The 17,017-nt window shown below is 32.5% G+C and overlaps 1 protein-coding gene across 2 annotated transcripts; it reads left to right on the forward strand.

Annotated features, from left to right (window-relative positions):
- Positions 1 to 431: 431 nt before the first annotated feature.
- On the forward strand, positions 432 to 7,258 carry LOC139866140 (GPCR-type G protein 1). 2 transcript variants are annotated; one of them, XM_071854273.1, is made up of 13 exons: positions 432 to 757; positions 2,270 to 2,370; positions 3,270 to 3,377; positions 4,240 to 4,360; positions 4,689 to 4,818; positions 5,289 to 5,367; positions 5,562 to 5,650; positions 5,788 to 5,880; positions 5,992 to 6,018; positions 6,119 to 6,205; positions 6,315 to 6,386; positions 6,573 to 6,703; positions 6,865 to 7,258. In XM_071854273.1, exons 1-13 carry the CDS (start codon positions 543 to 545, stop codon positions 7,016 to 7,018), a joined length of 1,407 nt encoding a protein of 468 aa, XP_071710374.1. In that variant the 5' UTR covers positions 432 to 542; the 3' UTR covers positions 7,019 to 7,258. The 2 variants fall into 2 exon arrangements, with proteins under 2 accessions (XP_071710374.1, XP_071710375.1); XM_071854274.1 differs by lacking the exon at positions 432 to 757 and having other exon boundaries at positions 3,270 to 3,379; positions 4,241 to 4,360.
- The last annotated feature ends 9,759 nt before the right edge of the window (positions 7,259 to 17,017 follow it).

Consider the following 17,017-nt stretch of genomic DNA (forward strand, 5'->3'; position numbering starts at 1 on the left):
CTTTTTAAGAGAGAGGCCGGAGAAAAGGAGAGAGTATTTGTTTGTCCCACTTCGGTGATGGTAGCTCATTACCATCGTTAACCCCAATCAAACACCTGCTCATTATCATTAGAAAAATCTAAGAATATTCCTTAGAGTTGTCTTTAAAGAATAAGTTGTGCACACAATAATAATACAATTTGTTAATTAGTGAAAGTTATTTCTAAAAAGTAAGTGATTAGTTAATTGTACAAAATAAAATATGCATGTATAGGGTTTGTAAATTTTTTTGATCAGTTATTATTAGTCTTTTCTTGTTTAAGTTGCAAAAGTTAAAGTTTATATAGTATATAAGAACCAATAGCTGTGAGACACGTAGTCAATCACATCGGCGTAGAAATAAACTGTCTATGTAGTCATACAACTGTTTAAAATCACTGATATAAATACACGACCATGTATTGCATCACTGCAGCAGAAGCATGATCGATCGATCGAGTATAATATAATCTATTCCGAATTCCGATTTTGAGAAATTAGGGTTTGAAATTTGATAGATCTGAATGGGCTGGGGATGGGCGATTTACGAGGGAGTAGTAGTAATCGGTTCATTATCACTTCTCGGTTGGGCCGGTCTCTGGTTTTTGAATCGAAGATTATATAAAGAATATGAAGAAAAACGCGCACTCGTTCAAATCATTTTTAGTGTCGTTTTCGCATTCTCCTGCAACCTCTTTCAACTCGTGCTTTTCGAAATCATACCTATTTTATCCAAAGAGTACGTTTTCCGTACACTTTACGCATCAGCGTTGATCGTTGATTATATGATTATATATTAATGAAGACCTGAACTGTATGCATAGTGTTTGATCGGAGTATGTGCTGTTTAGGTTTACATTATTGTTTAGGTTTACATTATTTGTTGTTTATTGATTGATATTGATATAAGCCCTAAAATGTATGCATATCGTTTTTTTGATGTTAGTGTTCAGTTTGTGAGAGTCTCTGAGTACAACAAGAGTGAATTGTTGAAAAAGTATGATTAGGTTGGTAGCTTTGTTGCAGATGACCAATCGTTTGATGGTGAAAATGCGCGCCGAAAACGGGCGTCGAAATTGCGCCTCGAAAACGCCCGTCGAAAACGCGTGTTGATAACGCGCGCCGAAACCGCCTAAAAAACGCGGGTCAAAAAAGGCGGGTCGAAACCGGGCGTCGAAACGGGGCGTCGAAACCGCGCGTCGAAAACGCCTGTCGATAAACGCGCGTCGAAAAAATGTGTCGAAAACGCGCGTCGGAAACGGGCGTCGGAGCAAACCCATTTGGACTCATTTGGGTCTTTAAGTAATTTTCTATTATGTGATTGGACCCATTTGGGTCTTGGAGTAATTTCTTGATATTATGTGCTTGGACCCATTTGGGTCTTCAAGTAAACTCAATGGACCCATTTTTTAAACTTTGGGTTTTGTTTGCCAGGTGTAGTTAGTAGGTTTGTTGTACATGACCAATTGTTTCATGGTGAAATTTTCATTGATTTATACTTGAAATATGTGCTTCAACAATTGGTTGTACTTGGTGAACTGAAAAATGGTACTTCATATTATGGTAGCGTTGAACAGAGTGTGATAATGGTTACTTAATCGCTTTAGGCCTCAACTAGATGGAACTCATTTTGAGACTTTAATTTTTATGCTAATCTTGTTTATTGATATTGATATAAGCCCTAAAATATATGCATATTGTTTTTTTGATGTTAATGTTCAGTTTGTGAGAGTCTGAGGGTACAACAAGAGTGAATTGTCGAAAAAATATCACTAGGTTAGTAGGTTTTTTGCAGATGATCAATTGTTTGATGGTGACATTTTCATTGATTTATACTTGAAATATGTGCTTCAACAATTGGTTGTACTTGGTGAACTGAAAAATGGTACTTCGTATTATGGTAGCGCGTTGAACAGAGTGTGATATTGGTTATTTAATCGATTTATGTATCAACTAGATGGAACTCCTTTTGAGATTGTAATTTTTATGCTAATTTTGTTTGACTGTTAGACAATTTTGTGCTGACAGACTGTTAGTTTATGCATGTTTTATATCTGAAGCTTAGAACTAAACCTTGTAGAGTATTTGATGCATATATTAATAGTCAAGGGAATTTTTTGTTATAGTACTATTATGTCAATCCATGCTTACATAAGTGGCCAACAATACACGTTATCATTTATGAACTTAATGTACTTATGTGTTTGGTAAATTTATAATTGTAGCAAATCTGATGTTGTTTTTAATGTAGGGCGAGATGGATAAACTGGAAGGTGGACTTATTTTGCTTGATAACGTTGCTGGTCTTCATGTTGCCTTACTATCACTGTTACTTGATGCTTTGCAATAGTGGTATGTAATATGAGAGAATGCCTTTATATGCCTAATATCTGCAAGTTACTCACTCTAGATTGTCTCTTTCTCCTACTCCCTCTGTACTCTAAAAACAACAGCTAATTTTATTGGTATTCCATGTATCAGTTGCAAATTGTTTGAGTTCTTACTTACGTATTTGCTCCATATCATCACTAAAGATTGTCTACGTTACCAATCTTGGTGTACAAAGTCCTACTATAATTTGGAAATCAAGATTAATTTCTAGTGTGCTGGCCATTTTTTTCTTCGAGAGGATATAATTCTGCAAATTTGACCAAGTGTTTATATAAAATTAATTTACATGTTTGACGAGTTTCAACATATATGGGAGATATGGAGTAGTATATATATTGAACAATTTTAATGATTGTGTTGGCATTTGATGGCAACTTGTGCCATTGACTTCGGTTTCATTGTTGCCGATGAGATTTTGAAGTTATATTATCTGTGTCAGGAATCATATGACATCTTCACCTTTAAATATATAAACATATAGTCTTCTATTTTTCATGTGGGGTAGTGTGATGGATAGTCTTCAACATCGGTATAATGGACATAAGTTCCTTTTTTTTATTTTTTTTTATTTTAATCCCCCTTTAAAACTTTCCTCCCAAATTACATGTATAACATGTTTATATATATATGTTCAAGAATATATATAAATTGATCATTATCACTTACACAAGAAGCTAGGGACTGCTGTGAAACATAAATCAAGTCCAGTACACCTTAGTGTAGTTTTGGTCAATGAAATACTGTGTTACAATCAACCCTATATTTTTCTGTATTTATAACTCTATCCTTCTCTCTCTTCCTATACCTTTTTTATTTTAGTATGCAATTGCTATTCACTATATCTTAATTCTACATGTCAGGGGTGAGGAAACGGCGAGCTGCAATTGGAGCTGTTATATTCTTATCAGCGTTTTTGTATGCTTTTTGGCGCTTGGGAATTCATTTTCCCATGCCTTCACCCGATAAAGGTTATAATCCGTCACTTGCATTTCAAATCCTTACTAGATAGGAATAATAACGTGATCAATGGGTTTTGGCATGTTTGTCCAGGAATGTTAAACCATCTAAATTTTTTGTTTCTGCAATGTCTTTAGAGACATGAATCGCTATATTAATAACCTCTTATAAGCATCAGATATATGCGAACAAAATTTGGGACACTAACAAATTTTTTATTATGAGAAAACAACCGATTCTAGATTTAATTAAGACATGAATGTAGCACCCATAAGAAAATTGTCATGCTATATGAAAATCCTTGGTTACTGTAATGCATAATCTGGTAAGGGTTTTTAATGATTTGCATTTCAAATGATTGTGGCTTCTCAAATGCAAAGAATGTAAACTAATCTCTACTTTATTGCTTGTTAGCTCGTTAGTTTGAATGGTTTTTTGTCTACCTATTAAATCTATTTAGTGCTTTTGAAATGTGGGATCCTGTTCCTTTTTCATTGTGGCATATAATTGTTTAGATGTAATTTTCTATTGTACTTTAACCAAAAATGAACGTATTGTGGGTTAATATGTGCCAACCTTTTGGTCTCCTGTACTCTAGGACTCCAAAATGATGTCATCACTTTAATTTTATGGCTTGTTAGTTGTGGTCTTGTGGACTAAAAGTTGTTTGTTTTATATTCATGTTTATTTCTCACAAACTGTGCTTCTCTTTTCCTGCATCTTTTAATTCACAAGAAAATGCAATTTATTGTTTTTAACACGTTAAGGGGATAATGCTCTGTCATTTTATTCAAATTTTTCCGTCTGTGTTTTCTTAATTTAGGAAACTTGCTTTTGCCATGCTTATGTTCTAATTGTGATGCTTCTGCGTAGGTTTTTTCACTATTCCACAGCTCGTTAGTAGAATTGGAGTAATCGGTGTGACTGTCATGGCTGTCTTATCTGGTTTTGGAGCTGTGAATTTGCCATACAGTTATTTATCTCTCTTCATCAGGTAAAGATTACAACAGTAAACAAGATTTAGTCAACTCAAAGTTCAAGGCATCCAAAATGTCTAATTAAGATTTGAGAGTTCTAACTTATCTATCGAACTTCATTAAGCATCTTACAATGATTTTGTTTGGTTATAAACCTTATGTGTCTTACTAGCCTATATGTCTTGTTTCTGAACATCTAAAATGGTATTGTAAGGTATATGAGCAACACAAGTGACAAAACATAACAGTCAACTATTACTCAGATTATCATCATTTGAAGAAACATTATGTTATGTTTGTAGCATCATTGCATTACTCATCTTCAGCTTTACCTCATTGGTGCAGAGAAATCGATGAAATAGAAATAAAGGCGTTGGAAAGACAATTGATGCAGTCTATCGAGACATGTATTGGAAAGAAAAAGAAAATTATTCTTAGCCAAATGGAAATGGAGAGACTTCAAGGACAGGAAGAGGTGTGGTTTATATTAAATATTAAATAATAGTATTAATTGTTCAAATCTTTGTTCTGTTGTGCACGAAATTTTGCTATGACGTGCATTTATCTTTTGAGGTTAATTCGGCTGCTGTTTACGGCGCTGAGCGCGTTCATTCGTTATGGTGTATCTTATTAACTTGAGAAAACAATATAGTATATATGAAAGAGCCTGAACTGGATATTAGGATTGTGCGTTAAGCTAAAGAATGTGAGCCTTAATGATGAACACATTTCCACCCCAAAATACTTGTTATGTTATGCAGATAAAAGCATCTTACTGCCCTTATCTTTAGAAGTTCTTAATGTGTTCACTTCACATCTCTACTTGGTGATGTATTTTCAGACAAGTTATGACTTTGTCTAGTGGTTGGACCCCTAAAAAAACCATTTTATTTTTAATATTATTATAGTAATATCTGTTGTATTAATTGACATATGTTATTGCAGAATTCTAAGGCGGGGTCCTTTTTCAGACGTATTGTTGGAACAGTTGTGCGTTCTGTACAAGATGACCAAAAGGAACAAGGTTAGATCGCATCTCATCATCACTAATTTAGCATCTCTTAGAAAACTATATTGATGAATTGAACATATAGTACAACCCCTATAAGAAAACCGTATAGATGTGTTTTCCCCTTTACAAACTGTAACTTTTAGTAGCTTGTGTGCATTTGAAGTAGTTTATTTATATGTTTTTTTTTCTTTCTTTTTTTTATGAAGATATTAAAGGCATGGAAGCAGAGGTTCAAGCTTTAGAAGAGCTTTCAAAACAGCTTTTCTTGGAGATATACGAGCTTCGGCAAGCAAAGGTATGTTTTGCCTATTGCTAATGGGATACGAGACTTTTAAGCTTTTTATTCATATTTACTTTCTCTTTTAAGCTTTTTATATTACTTAGCTTATTGGATACCACGGTTAAATCCAATATATATGACAATATCATTAGGAAGCTGCTGCATACTCTCGAACCTGGAAGGGTCATTTGCAGAACTTACTTGGCTATGCATGTTCAGTATACTGTGTGTATAAAATGATTAAGGTATCAATTGTTAACCCCTTGTGAACCCTTATTGTTCAATTTCATCTTAATAATATCATCTTGGTAGGCCTTTTTATAATTAAATCTGATTGTTTCAATTGTGTGTTGCAGTCTCTGCAAAGCGTTGTCTTCAAAGAGGTGGACATCTTAATCCTATCAATTCATTTAATAATTACTTCATCTTTTTGAGCTATTTGATTTCTTGCTCTTGGGTATTATCATTTATTCTCTTTTACAGGCTGGTTCAGTTGACCCTGTGACTAGGACAATCAGCATCTCCCTGCAGTTTTTCGACATAGGAATCGATATATCATTGTTGTCTCAGGTTAGTTTTGCTGCTCATATATATAGCTCATCAATCATTTGGTTTACAAAATAGTACAAACATATCAAATAATGAACCTTTTTATTTGACAAAATTTAAACTGTTGTAGTATATATCCCTCTTATTCATTGGAATGCTGGTTGTGATATCTGTTCGTGGATTCTTAAATAACTTAATGAAGGTAATTTTAGTTTTTTGGTGTTCCTTCAGATATTTACTATTCTTTTTCTTTTCAATTTTTATAACTTTTTGATGAGATTAAACTTGCTGTTATGTAGTATATACTGGGTTCAGATATATTCAAAAAACATTTTATTTTTTTAAGATAACCTTTGTGATTAATTGCTTAGTTACTTATAAAATGTAGTTCTTCTTTGCGGTTTCTCGAGTTGGTAGTGGATCCTCTAGCAACGTTGTGCTTTTCCTATCTGAAATTATGGGGATGTATTTTGTATCTTCTATTCTTCTTATTAGAAAAAGCCTGGCAAACGAGTACAGGTAAATTCTTTATTTCATGTTCAGTTGCTTATGCTGGAATTTGATTGAAGTATATTCAAATTGAATCGTACATTGTGCAATACTTAATTAGCTATTGTGCAACACTTAATTAACTATTGTGCAACACATAATCAGCTATTTGTGTTTTTACTGTTTTGCAGAGTAATCATTACAGACGTATTGGGTGGAGACATTCAGTTTGATTTCTACCATAGATGGTTCGACGCAATTTTTGTGGCTAGTGCTTTTCTGTCTCTGCTTTTGCTGTCTGCACATTACACATCTCGTCAGACCGAGAAACACCCAATTGATTGATCATGTTCATTTTCAGGCTAATACAAGTGCATTACATGTGTTGTAGCTTATATAATACATTGGTTATAGTGATGTCATCTATGTTTTGCATCAATTTACATATAAAAACGATAGATATACTCAGTTATGGTTTAGCCTCAGTTTTGTACCATGATTAATGGAGGATAATAGCCTTTTTCTTATTGTAGTTTAGGTTGTATTATTATATTATTATGAATATTATGAATTATGAATGAATATGAATATGAATATTAATGAATTATGAATGGAATAGTGTCCAACTCTTGCCTACATGAATAATATGTGAAAGGATCTGTGGAATATTATGATCTTTGGAACAAAGCTTTTTCTTTTTTTCTAATGGCAGTATCGGCATCACCTAAAGGCGACTTAACCACCTTCGCGATCATATGTCACCTACACACGCATTAGAAGGAAAACTTAAATCGCAACAATTTTTATAGTACTGTTGAAGGTTGAGAAAACTTCCTCCGAGAAGCTAATAGCTGGCAGTACCAATTAGATACCGGCCTTTGGAATTGAACCTTCACCTACTAGTGGAGGATAAACAGGCCGCTTCCTCGTATACCACTCAGGCAATGACTCGTGGTTAACAAATCTTTTTTAGATTTCTTTGGTATATATTCATATTTCTATTTTCTATTTTATTTGCAACAATATGCGACATGTTGGACGTTATTAATAAACATATTATACATAGGTACATTTTAAGTTAAAACAAATGCGGATAAAAGAGGAGAAAAAGTACAAAGTATATCACATGTTAAATGTTAAATACAATCAATAAATCAATCTACTCTACATGCCAAACATGCAATGTGCTAAACTTGTGAAAAGATAAGAAAAAGTGACTCATTTAGATTAAACATATGTGAGAAACACGTGGATGCGAGTGGTTGAATCTTGACATCCTTATTAGAGGTTCGGGGTTCGAATCTTGTGGTGGTTAATAGAGATAGCAATTAATCGAATATGAATCGGATGATGTCATATTCATTTAATTTTTATTCATCCAAATCCATATTCATATTCATATTTGTTTAATTTTAATTAATTTATTCATTACCATACCCTACAATTTAGTTTGATGAATATTTAAAAAATGTTATAATATTTTCTAATATGCAGTGAAAACAAAAGACTATAACAAAAATAAATATAACATTACATAAATTAAAATCCTTCCACCTGAACGTTAAATCTTTGTCGAAAATAGAACATAAATTGTTAGATATACCACTAAACATGTGTAATTTGTATGTTTTTAAGTTAGATATACATATTTTATTGTGAGTACTCATAGTGAATTCATTATATAGTTGTAAACTAAATGTATGTGCAATAGTAAATACATTTATAATAGTTATCGTGTCTGCACATATCTATTTTTGTATGTATTTGTACATGTATTTCGGATGTTAATAGATATATCCATAGATGAAATTGTTCATCCATATCCATCTAGGTTCATACATATTCATATCAATTTAGATCATCCATATCAGTTATTAATTGCATGGATCGGGTGGAATTAGTGGACCGGGTGACAATTGTCATCCCTAGTGGGAAGGGAAGGGTTAGAAGTAACTAGTGAGTAATCCTGATGGACTCGACTACGTACAATAGAGTATGAAGTTTGATTACTATCTCTCTCACGAGTAATTCTAACAGGAAAAACCTTAGAACTTTTATATATTTGAACTATTTAATTGTATGACTAGTGTGAGTCTGAATTTATGATTTGAGTGTGTGGTATGAGTTTGAGTCTTTGATTCACTTTTCTCAAAAAAAAAAAAAATTTCACATATTTGTTTTGTTGATTCTAAACTTGCAACAACAATAACCAATTCCACTAACATAGAGTATGAAGTAAGTGAAATGTAGACAATTTTTCCTTTATCATAAAACTACATATGTATTATAAAATGATTTAACATTTACTAATATCCCTTTTAGACAACTTACATACTTCATATTCATGGAATTAAATATTTTGTGATAAATTTTAGATAGAACATTAGTTTTAAATTAGACAGTTTGATTGATTTACAAAAAAATGTAAAATTTGTCAAATTCATGATGTCATAAAGTTAAACTTTATGCTAGAAATATATGAAACAAAGCACACTACATTGCATTAAAAGTTAACTTTATTTTGACTTATATTAGGATTAGAATATGATATTATAATATTTGAGAAAGGTACCCTCACGTTCATCGGGATAACGTTTGTTAAATTCCCTTATCTCCTATTGATCAAAGTAGACGCTTGCCTCTCATTGGTCAATTTTTTTTTTTTGCTTGATTTTGATTGGCCTTTGACTATTCATGTATAGTGGTCAAATATCCGACGACCCATGAACCGACCCGTGCACCGACCCGTGAACCCTTGAACCAACCCGTATTATAACAGCCGGTATACCCTTTTTTCCTCACAAAAGTATAAGTCTTGCATCCATACCTCCCACCTTCCTCTCCATCCCTCCCATCTTCTTCAGACTTGAACCCATCCCCCCCTTCCCCATACCCTTCTCTTCTTCATCTATTAGCTCCTAATCTCTCCCCAAAATATCCTACAGGCTTTAATCTAAAGGTGCTGTAATTGTGAGCTTCTTTGCAGGTAGCATTCAAAATTGACACTAATTCTCCTGCTAACAAGGTAATTGGCTTAATTTTAACTGATTTAGGGCTCAAATTTCTCTCTTTCGTTCTTAATTTCTATACATGTGTTGTTCTAATTTGGGCAATTTTTTTCAGCCTCTTTCAATTGCGGATTTCTTTCTTTCCATGTATGTAATTCCAGTCTTTTTTGTTCTTTTTTAATTCTTCTATGTATTGTTGATTGCCGTATGTATTCTTCTATGGTGTGGCCTTTTTTTTTTAATTTTTCTTCACTTGTGTATAGTGATGTCTTTTTTTGTGTTCATAAATTTTTTTGGCTAATTGTGGTAATGAGTGGTTCGAGAAAAAGGAAAAAAGGTAATTGTAATTTGTATGTGTCTGGTGTTACTGATGTTGAGGGGTTTGGTATGTCTCCGGGACAAGTTGCTAGAAGAGCGTCTCTAAGTCGGCGTGATAATAGTGCATCGTTAGCAGTTGCTTTACATGATGATAATAATACATCATCTTCGATTGTCTTTGATGATCATTACCTCGCTTATGTAAGAGGTATGTACACATGTTAATGTTCTCATGTTTAGCCTTTATTAATGTTCTCATGTTAATGTTCTCCTGTTTAGCATTTGATGATCATTATCTTGCTTTTCATCTGTTTAGCCTTTATTAATGTTCTCCTTATTGTGAAATTACTCTAGATGTTGCTGCATGTACACCTGTTATAGCCTCACCTTTACCACCCCTTTATCCGCCCGCAGTCCCGGCATACAAAACATCAAGTAAGTTAACCATTGCACCTATGAGTTTCAATTCATATTAAAAAATGGGGTTTTTTATCTTCATAGTAGCTGCATTTAAATGTCACTAAAATATATGTGTTGTTAACTTCTTTGTTACTAGTGGTGATGCGATACAGGTAACCCTCTGGAACGAGATTGCGACTTCCTTCGACGTGGAAGCTTATGATGCCATGGATAAACCGGTAATCCTTGCGGTTACCTCGTGCCGGCCCAAAATCTATCGCGGTAAACCCCCCCAATTATTTATTTTATTTTTCAAATACATGATACTGTAATTTCACTTTCGATTAAAAAGTTGTTAATTATCATATGAAGGGGAAGTTCAACTAAATGGGACACAAGCGACCCACTACTATTTCAATCCACCAATTCCAGAGTTTTTCGATTCGACAAATGAGTAAGTAAAAAAAACTTTCAATTCGTTCAATACGCAGAGGTCAGTTGCATTTTACATTTGGAGCCCGCCCTTTTAAATGTTAACATATTTCCTTTATATAGGCACACAGAGAGGTTTCTTGCACACCCACCTTTGATAATCAACAGACAAAGATCAAATGACATGGCGATTGAGCGAGTGCGCAACAGATACCCGATTGCAGATCTACTCACACATAACTTACACAACTATAGGGTAAGTTTAATATTCAAAAAAAAAAAACACACATGGCTTAAACATCTGTAGGGTGACTTTCATGTTGGAAAAAAAAACTTAAATCCTGAATGCTACTTATATACATCATACACTTGCAAAATAAGAAACTCAACATGCTGCAAACACCATAATTACAAATTTACTGTAAAAGTTCGTTAAACATATTACCACCTAGACAATTAAACGACCATCAACAGGTACACATGTTTATTGCATCTACCCTGTCATATGAACAACCGACTAAAATTTATCTACTTTTGCAGTCCGTCGATTTTACTTCTGAAGCTACCATAGAGCAGGTTAGTGGAAACAGAGATTGGTTCTATAAGAGTTGCACCGAATGTTCGTTCAAAGTCGTTGAGGACCCAGACTGAAATGTCCCGTTCTTATTGATTAAAAACGTTCCATATTAATTGATTTCGTTGCAAGGTTTTGACTTCTATATGAGACGTTTTTCAAAGACTGCATTCATTTTAAAACAAACCATAACCTTTATTTCATCAATAAAGGTTTAAAAAGCTTTACGTAGATTATCAAATAATGATAATCTAAAATATCCTGTTTACACACGACCATTACATAATGGTTTACAATACAAATATGTTACAACAAAATAAGTTTCTTGAATGCAGTTTTTACACAATATCATACAAGCATGGACTCCAAATCTCGTCCTTATTTAAGTATGCAACAGCGGAAGCTCTTAATAATCACCTGAGAATAAACATGCTTAAAACGTCAACAAAAATGTTGGTGAGTTATAGGTTTAACCTATATATATCAAATCATAATAATAGACCACAAGATTTCATATTTCAATACACATCCCATACATAGAGATAAAAATTATTCATATGGTGAACACCTGGTAACCGACATTAACAAGATGCATATATAAGAATATCCCCATCATTCCGGGACACCCTTCGGATATGATATAAATTTCGAAGTACTAAAGCATCCGGTACTTTGGATGGGGTTTGTTAGGCCCAATAGAACTATCTTTAGGATTCGCATCAATTAGGGTGTCTGTTCCCTAATTCTTAGATTACCAGACTTAATAAAAAGGGGCATATTCGATTTCGATAATTCAACCATAGAATGTAGTTTCACGTACTTGTGTCTATTTTGTAAATCATTTATAAAACCTGCATGTATTCTCATCCCAAAAATATTAGATTTTAAAAGTGGGACTATAACTCACTTTCACAGATTTTTACTTAGTCGGGAAGTAAGACTTGGCCACTGGTTGATTCACGAACCTATAACAATATATACATATATATCAAAGTATGTTCAAAATATATTTATAACACTTTTAATATATTTTGATGTTTTAAGTTTATTAAGTCAGCTGTCCTCGTTAGTAACCTACAACTAGTTGTCCACAGTTAGATGTACAGAAATAAATCGATAAATATTATCTTGAATCAATCCACGACCCAGTGTATACGTATCTCAGTATTGATCACAACTCAAACTATATATATTTTGGAATCAACCTCAACCCTGTATAGCTAACTCCAACATTCACATATAGAGTGTCTATGGTTGTTCCGAAATATATATAGATGTGTCGACATGATAGGTCGAAACATTGTATACGTGTCTATGGTATCTCAAGATTACATAATATACAATACAAGTTGATTAAGTTATGGTTGGAATAGATTTGTTACCAATTTTCACGTAGCTAAAATGAGAAAAATTATCCAATCTTGTTTTACCCATAACTTCTTCATTTTAAATCCGTTTTGAGTGAATCAAATTGCTATGGTTTCATATTGAACTCTATTTTATGAATCTAAACAGAAAAAGTATAGGTTTATTGATGTGGTAGCGTGGGGGTACGTGATAGTACTATATTTTACTACGAAATACGTTACAAATTACACAAGTTTTAATTATTTATTTACAAATGGGATATACCTAAACCTTGCTACAACACTATAGGCAGTGTACCTAATCGTAGAGTAGCATAGTTTTTAGTAAGTCCAGTTCGTTCCACAGGGAGCGGGCTTATTGCACACTATATTTTTAAACAATTATATTTGTACAAAATATATTATATTAATAATGTATAAAAGGGGGTTTACCGTTTAATGACTAATTTGTCGATTTTATATTTTAAGTTACAATTAAAACCTAATGCAAAATATAAATGACGATAATTAAAGTAGCGAAAAATAAATGACAATAAATAAATGACGTTAAATAAAATAGCGAGTAAATAAAAGTACTATGAAAAATACAATAAAACAATTATGCTTATTTAAACTTCCGTAATCATGATGTTTGACGTGTTGATTTTGGTTTTATGCCCATGGGTTAATTGTCCTTTGTCCTGGATTATTTAATATGCCCGTCTGGTTTTTGTCCATAACAGTCCGTCAGTCATAAATATAAAATGCGAGTGTCCTCGTCAAATTATCCTTATACCCGAAGTCAAATATTCCAACTAATTGGGGACTTAAACTGTAACAAGGTCTTAATACTTTGTTTAATAATTACACCAGGATATCGACTGCGTGTAACCCAAGGTTTTAATACTTTGTTAACAATTACGCCAAGTGTCCTTGTACATAATTTCACCCCTGTTTTAATAAGTCCATAGACTATTAATCCATTCCCGTGTCCGGTTAAATGAATGATTATTCGTACATATAAATACCCCGCCCATCGTGTCCGATCGAGTGTATATGGTTATTTATGGGTACGTCCAATTGTAAATCTTTATATTAAAATTAACAAACTATCATCTAGTTAAACAAATATAAAGCCCATTAATAGCCCATAGTCTAATTTCCACAAGTGTCGTTCTTTTGTCAAAACCCCAATTATGGTACAAAGCCCAATTACCCCGTCTTTAATATTTAGTCCAACATCATGATTACTTCGGCTCAAATAAGCATAATAATAACTTAATTACGAGACATTAATTTAAAAAGGAGAACATAACTTACATTGAGTATTTATCGCGTAGTGTTACACGGACAGAATTTCGACTTCAAAAACCCGTAAAATAACCTTTACATAACCCGAACTAATCTAATATAAAACTAACCTATACTATATATATATATATATATATATATATATATATATATATATATATATATATATAATATATATATATATATATATATTATATATATATTTATTTATTATTTATTACAGAGTATTATTATTATTATTTATATTTTTATATATAAAACTCGGCAGAATGCATGGCCTTTTATAGGCATTTTGATTTCTGACAGCTCCGCGAGTCGTGGAGTTTTTGGCCTTCAAACTCCGCGAGTCGTGGAGTTTGAAAATCCAGCTCACAAACTTTTGGCTCATAGCTTGTCGACGTTATTAAATAATAATATAATATATATATAATTTTTAAGAATTATTTATATATTATATTTTATTTATGTGCATAGTTGACTTGTAATTTTTGCACCGTTGCGTCGCGCGTTGAGAGTAGACTCATGTCCCGGTTTCGGATTTTCGAACGTCCTTGCGTACAATTTAATATCTTGTACTTTGCGTTCCGCAACTTGTACTTTTGTCATTTTTAGACGTTTCTTATCAATAAATTGAACCACTTGGATTGTATCTTGTACATTTGAGCTTTTTGGACGTTTGTGTCTTCAAATCTTCGTTTTCGCCTTTTGTCTTCGCACTTATTTATTTAAACAATTACAATGAAAATATAATACAATTACAAATGAAAACCTATTATTTAGGAGGGATATTGCTATGAAATATATGTTCCTTTTTAGCCTTATCATTTATAGTCAGAAAAATAAGTTACAAGTCGTTTTTGTAAAGGTAGTCATTTCAGTCGAAAGAACGACGTCTAGATGACCATTTTAGAAAACATACTTCCACTTTGAGTTTAACCATAATTTTTGGATATAGTTTCATGTTCATAATAAAAATCATTTTCTCAGAATAACAACTTTTAAATCAAAGTTTATCATAGTTTTTAATTAACTAACCCAAAACAGCCCGCGGTGTTACTACGACGGCGTAAATCCGGTTTTACGGTATTTTTCGTGTTTCCAGGTTTTAAATTATTAAGTTAGCATATCATATAGATATAGAACATGTGTTTAATTGATTTTAAAAGTCAAGTTAGAAGGATTAACTTTTGTTTGCGAACAAATTTAGAATTAACTAAACTATGTTCTAGTGATTACAAGTTTAAACCTTCGAATAAGATAGCTTTATATGTATGAATCGAATGATGTTATGAATATCATTACTACCTTAAGTTCCTTGGATAAACCTACTGGAAAAGAGAAAAATGGATCTAGCTTCAACGGATCCTTGGATGGCTCGAAGTTCTTGAAGCAGAATCATGACACGAAAACAAGTTCAAGTAAGATCATCACTTGAAATAAGATTGTTATAGTTATAGAAATTGAACCAAAGTTTGAATATGATTATTACCTTGTATTAGAATGATAACCTACTGTAATAAACAAAGATTTCTTGAGGTTGGATGATCACCTTACAAGATTGGAAGTGAGCTAGCAAACTTGAAAGTATTCTTGATTTTATGTAACTAGAACTTGTAGAATTTATGAAGAACACTTAGAACTTGAAGATAGAACTTGAGAGAGATCAATTAGATGAAGAAAATTAAAGAATGAAAGTTTTTGTAGGTGTTTTTGGTCGTTGGTGTATGGATTAGATATAAAGGATATGTAATTTTATTTTCATGTAAATAAGTCATGAATGATTACTCATATTTTTGTAATTTTATGAGATATTTCATGCTAGTTGCCAAATGATGGTTCCCACATGTGTTAGGTGACTCACATGGGCTGCTAAGAGCTGATCATTGGAGTGTATATACCAATAGTACATACATCTAAAAGCTGTGTATTGTACGAGTACGAATACGGGTGCATACGAGTAGAATTATTGATGAAACTGAACGAGGATGTAATTGTAAGCATTTTTGTTAAGTAGAAGTATTTTTATAAGTGTATTGAAGTCTTTCAAAAGTGTATAAATACATATTAAAACACTACATGTATATACATTTTAACTGAGTCGTTAAGTCATCGTTAGTCGTTACATGTAAGTGTTGTTTTGAAACCTTTAGGTTAACGATCTTGTTAAATGTTGTTAACCCAATGTTTATAATATCAAATGAGATTTTAAATTATTATATTATCATGATATTATCATGTATGAATATCTCTTAATATGATATATATACATTAAATGTCTTTACAACGATAATCGTTACATATATGTCTCGTTTAAAAATCATTAAGTTAGTAGTCTTGTTTTTACATATGTAGTTCATTGTTAATATACTTAATGATATGTTTACTTATCATAGTATCATGTTAACTATATATATATCCATATATATGTCATCATATAGTTTTTACAAGTTTTAACGTTCGTGAATCACCGGTCAACTTGGGTGGTCAATTGTCTATATGAAACATATTTCAATTAATCAAGTCTTAACAAGTTTGATTTCTTAACATGTTGGAAACATTTAATCATGTAAATATCAATCTCAATTAATATATATAAACATGGAAAAGTTCGGGTCACTACAGTACCTACCCGTTAAATAAATTTCGTCCTGAAATTTTAAGCTGTTGAAGGTGTTGACGAATCTTCTGGAAATAGATGCGGGTATTTCTTCTTCATCTGATCTTCACGCTCCCAGGTGAACTCGGGTCCTCTACGAGCATTCCATCGAACCTTAACAATTGGTATCTTGTTTTGCTTAAGTCTTTTAACCTCACGATCCATTATTTCGACGGGTTCTTCGATGAATTGAAGTTTTTCGTTGATTTGGATTTCATCTAACGGAATAGTGAGATCTTCTTTAGCAAAACATTTCTTCAAATTCGAGACGTGGAAAGTGTTATGTACAGCCGCGAGTTG

The sequence above is a fragment of the Rutidosis leptorrhynchoides genome, chromosome 9 (genome assembly GCF_046630445.1).
Source record: "Rutidosis leptorrhynchoides isolate AG116_Rl617_1_P2 chromosome 9, CSIRO_AGI_Rlap_v1, whole genome shotgun sequence".
NCBI lineage: Eukaryota > Viridiplantae > Streptophyta > Magnoliopsida > Asterales > Asteraceae > Rutidosis > Rutidosis leptorrhynchoides.

Excerpts from the sequence above, each read along its gene's own strand:
- LOC139866140 (XM_071854273.1), top strand. The coding sequence starts at position 543 with ATGGGCTGGGGATGGGCGATTTACGAGGGAGTAGTAGTAATCGGTTCA. Across the intron at positions 3,378-4,239 it reads CATGCCTTCACCCGATAAAG|GTTTTTTCACTATTCCACAG; the intron begins GTTATAATCCGT and ends GCTTCTGCGTAG. Across the intron at positions 5,368-5,561 it reads AGATGACCAAAAGGAACAAG|ATATTAAAGGCATGGAAGCA; the intron begins GTTAGATCGCAT and ends TTTTTTATGAAG.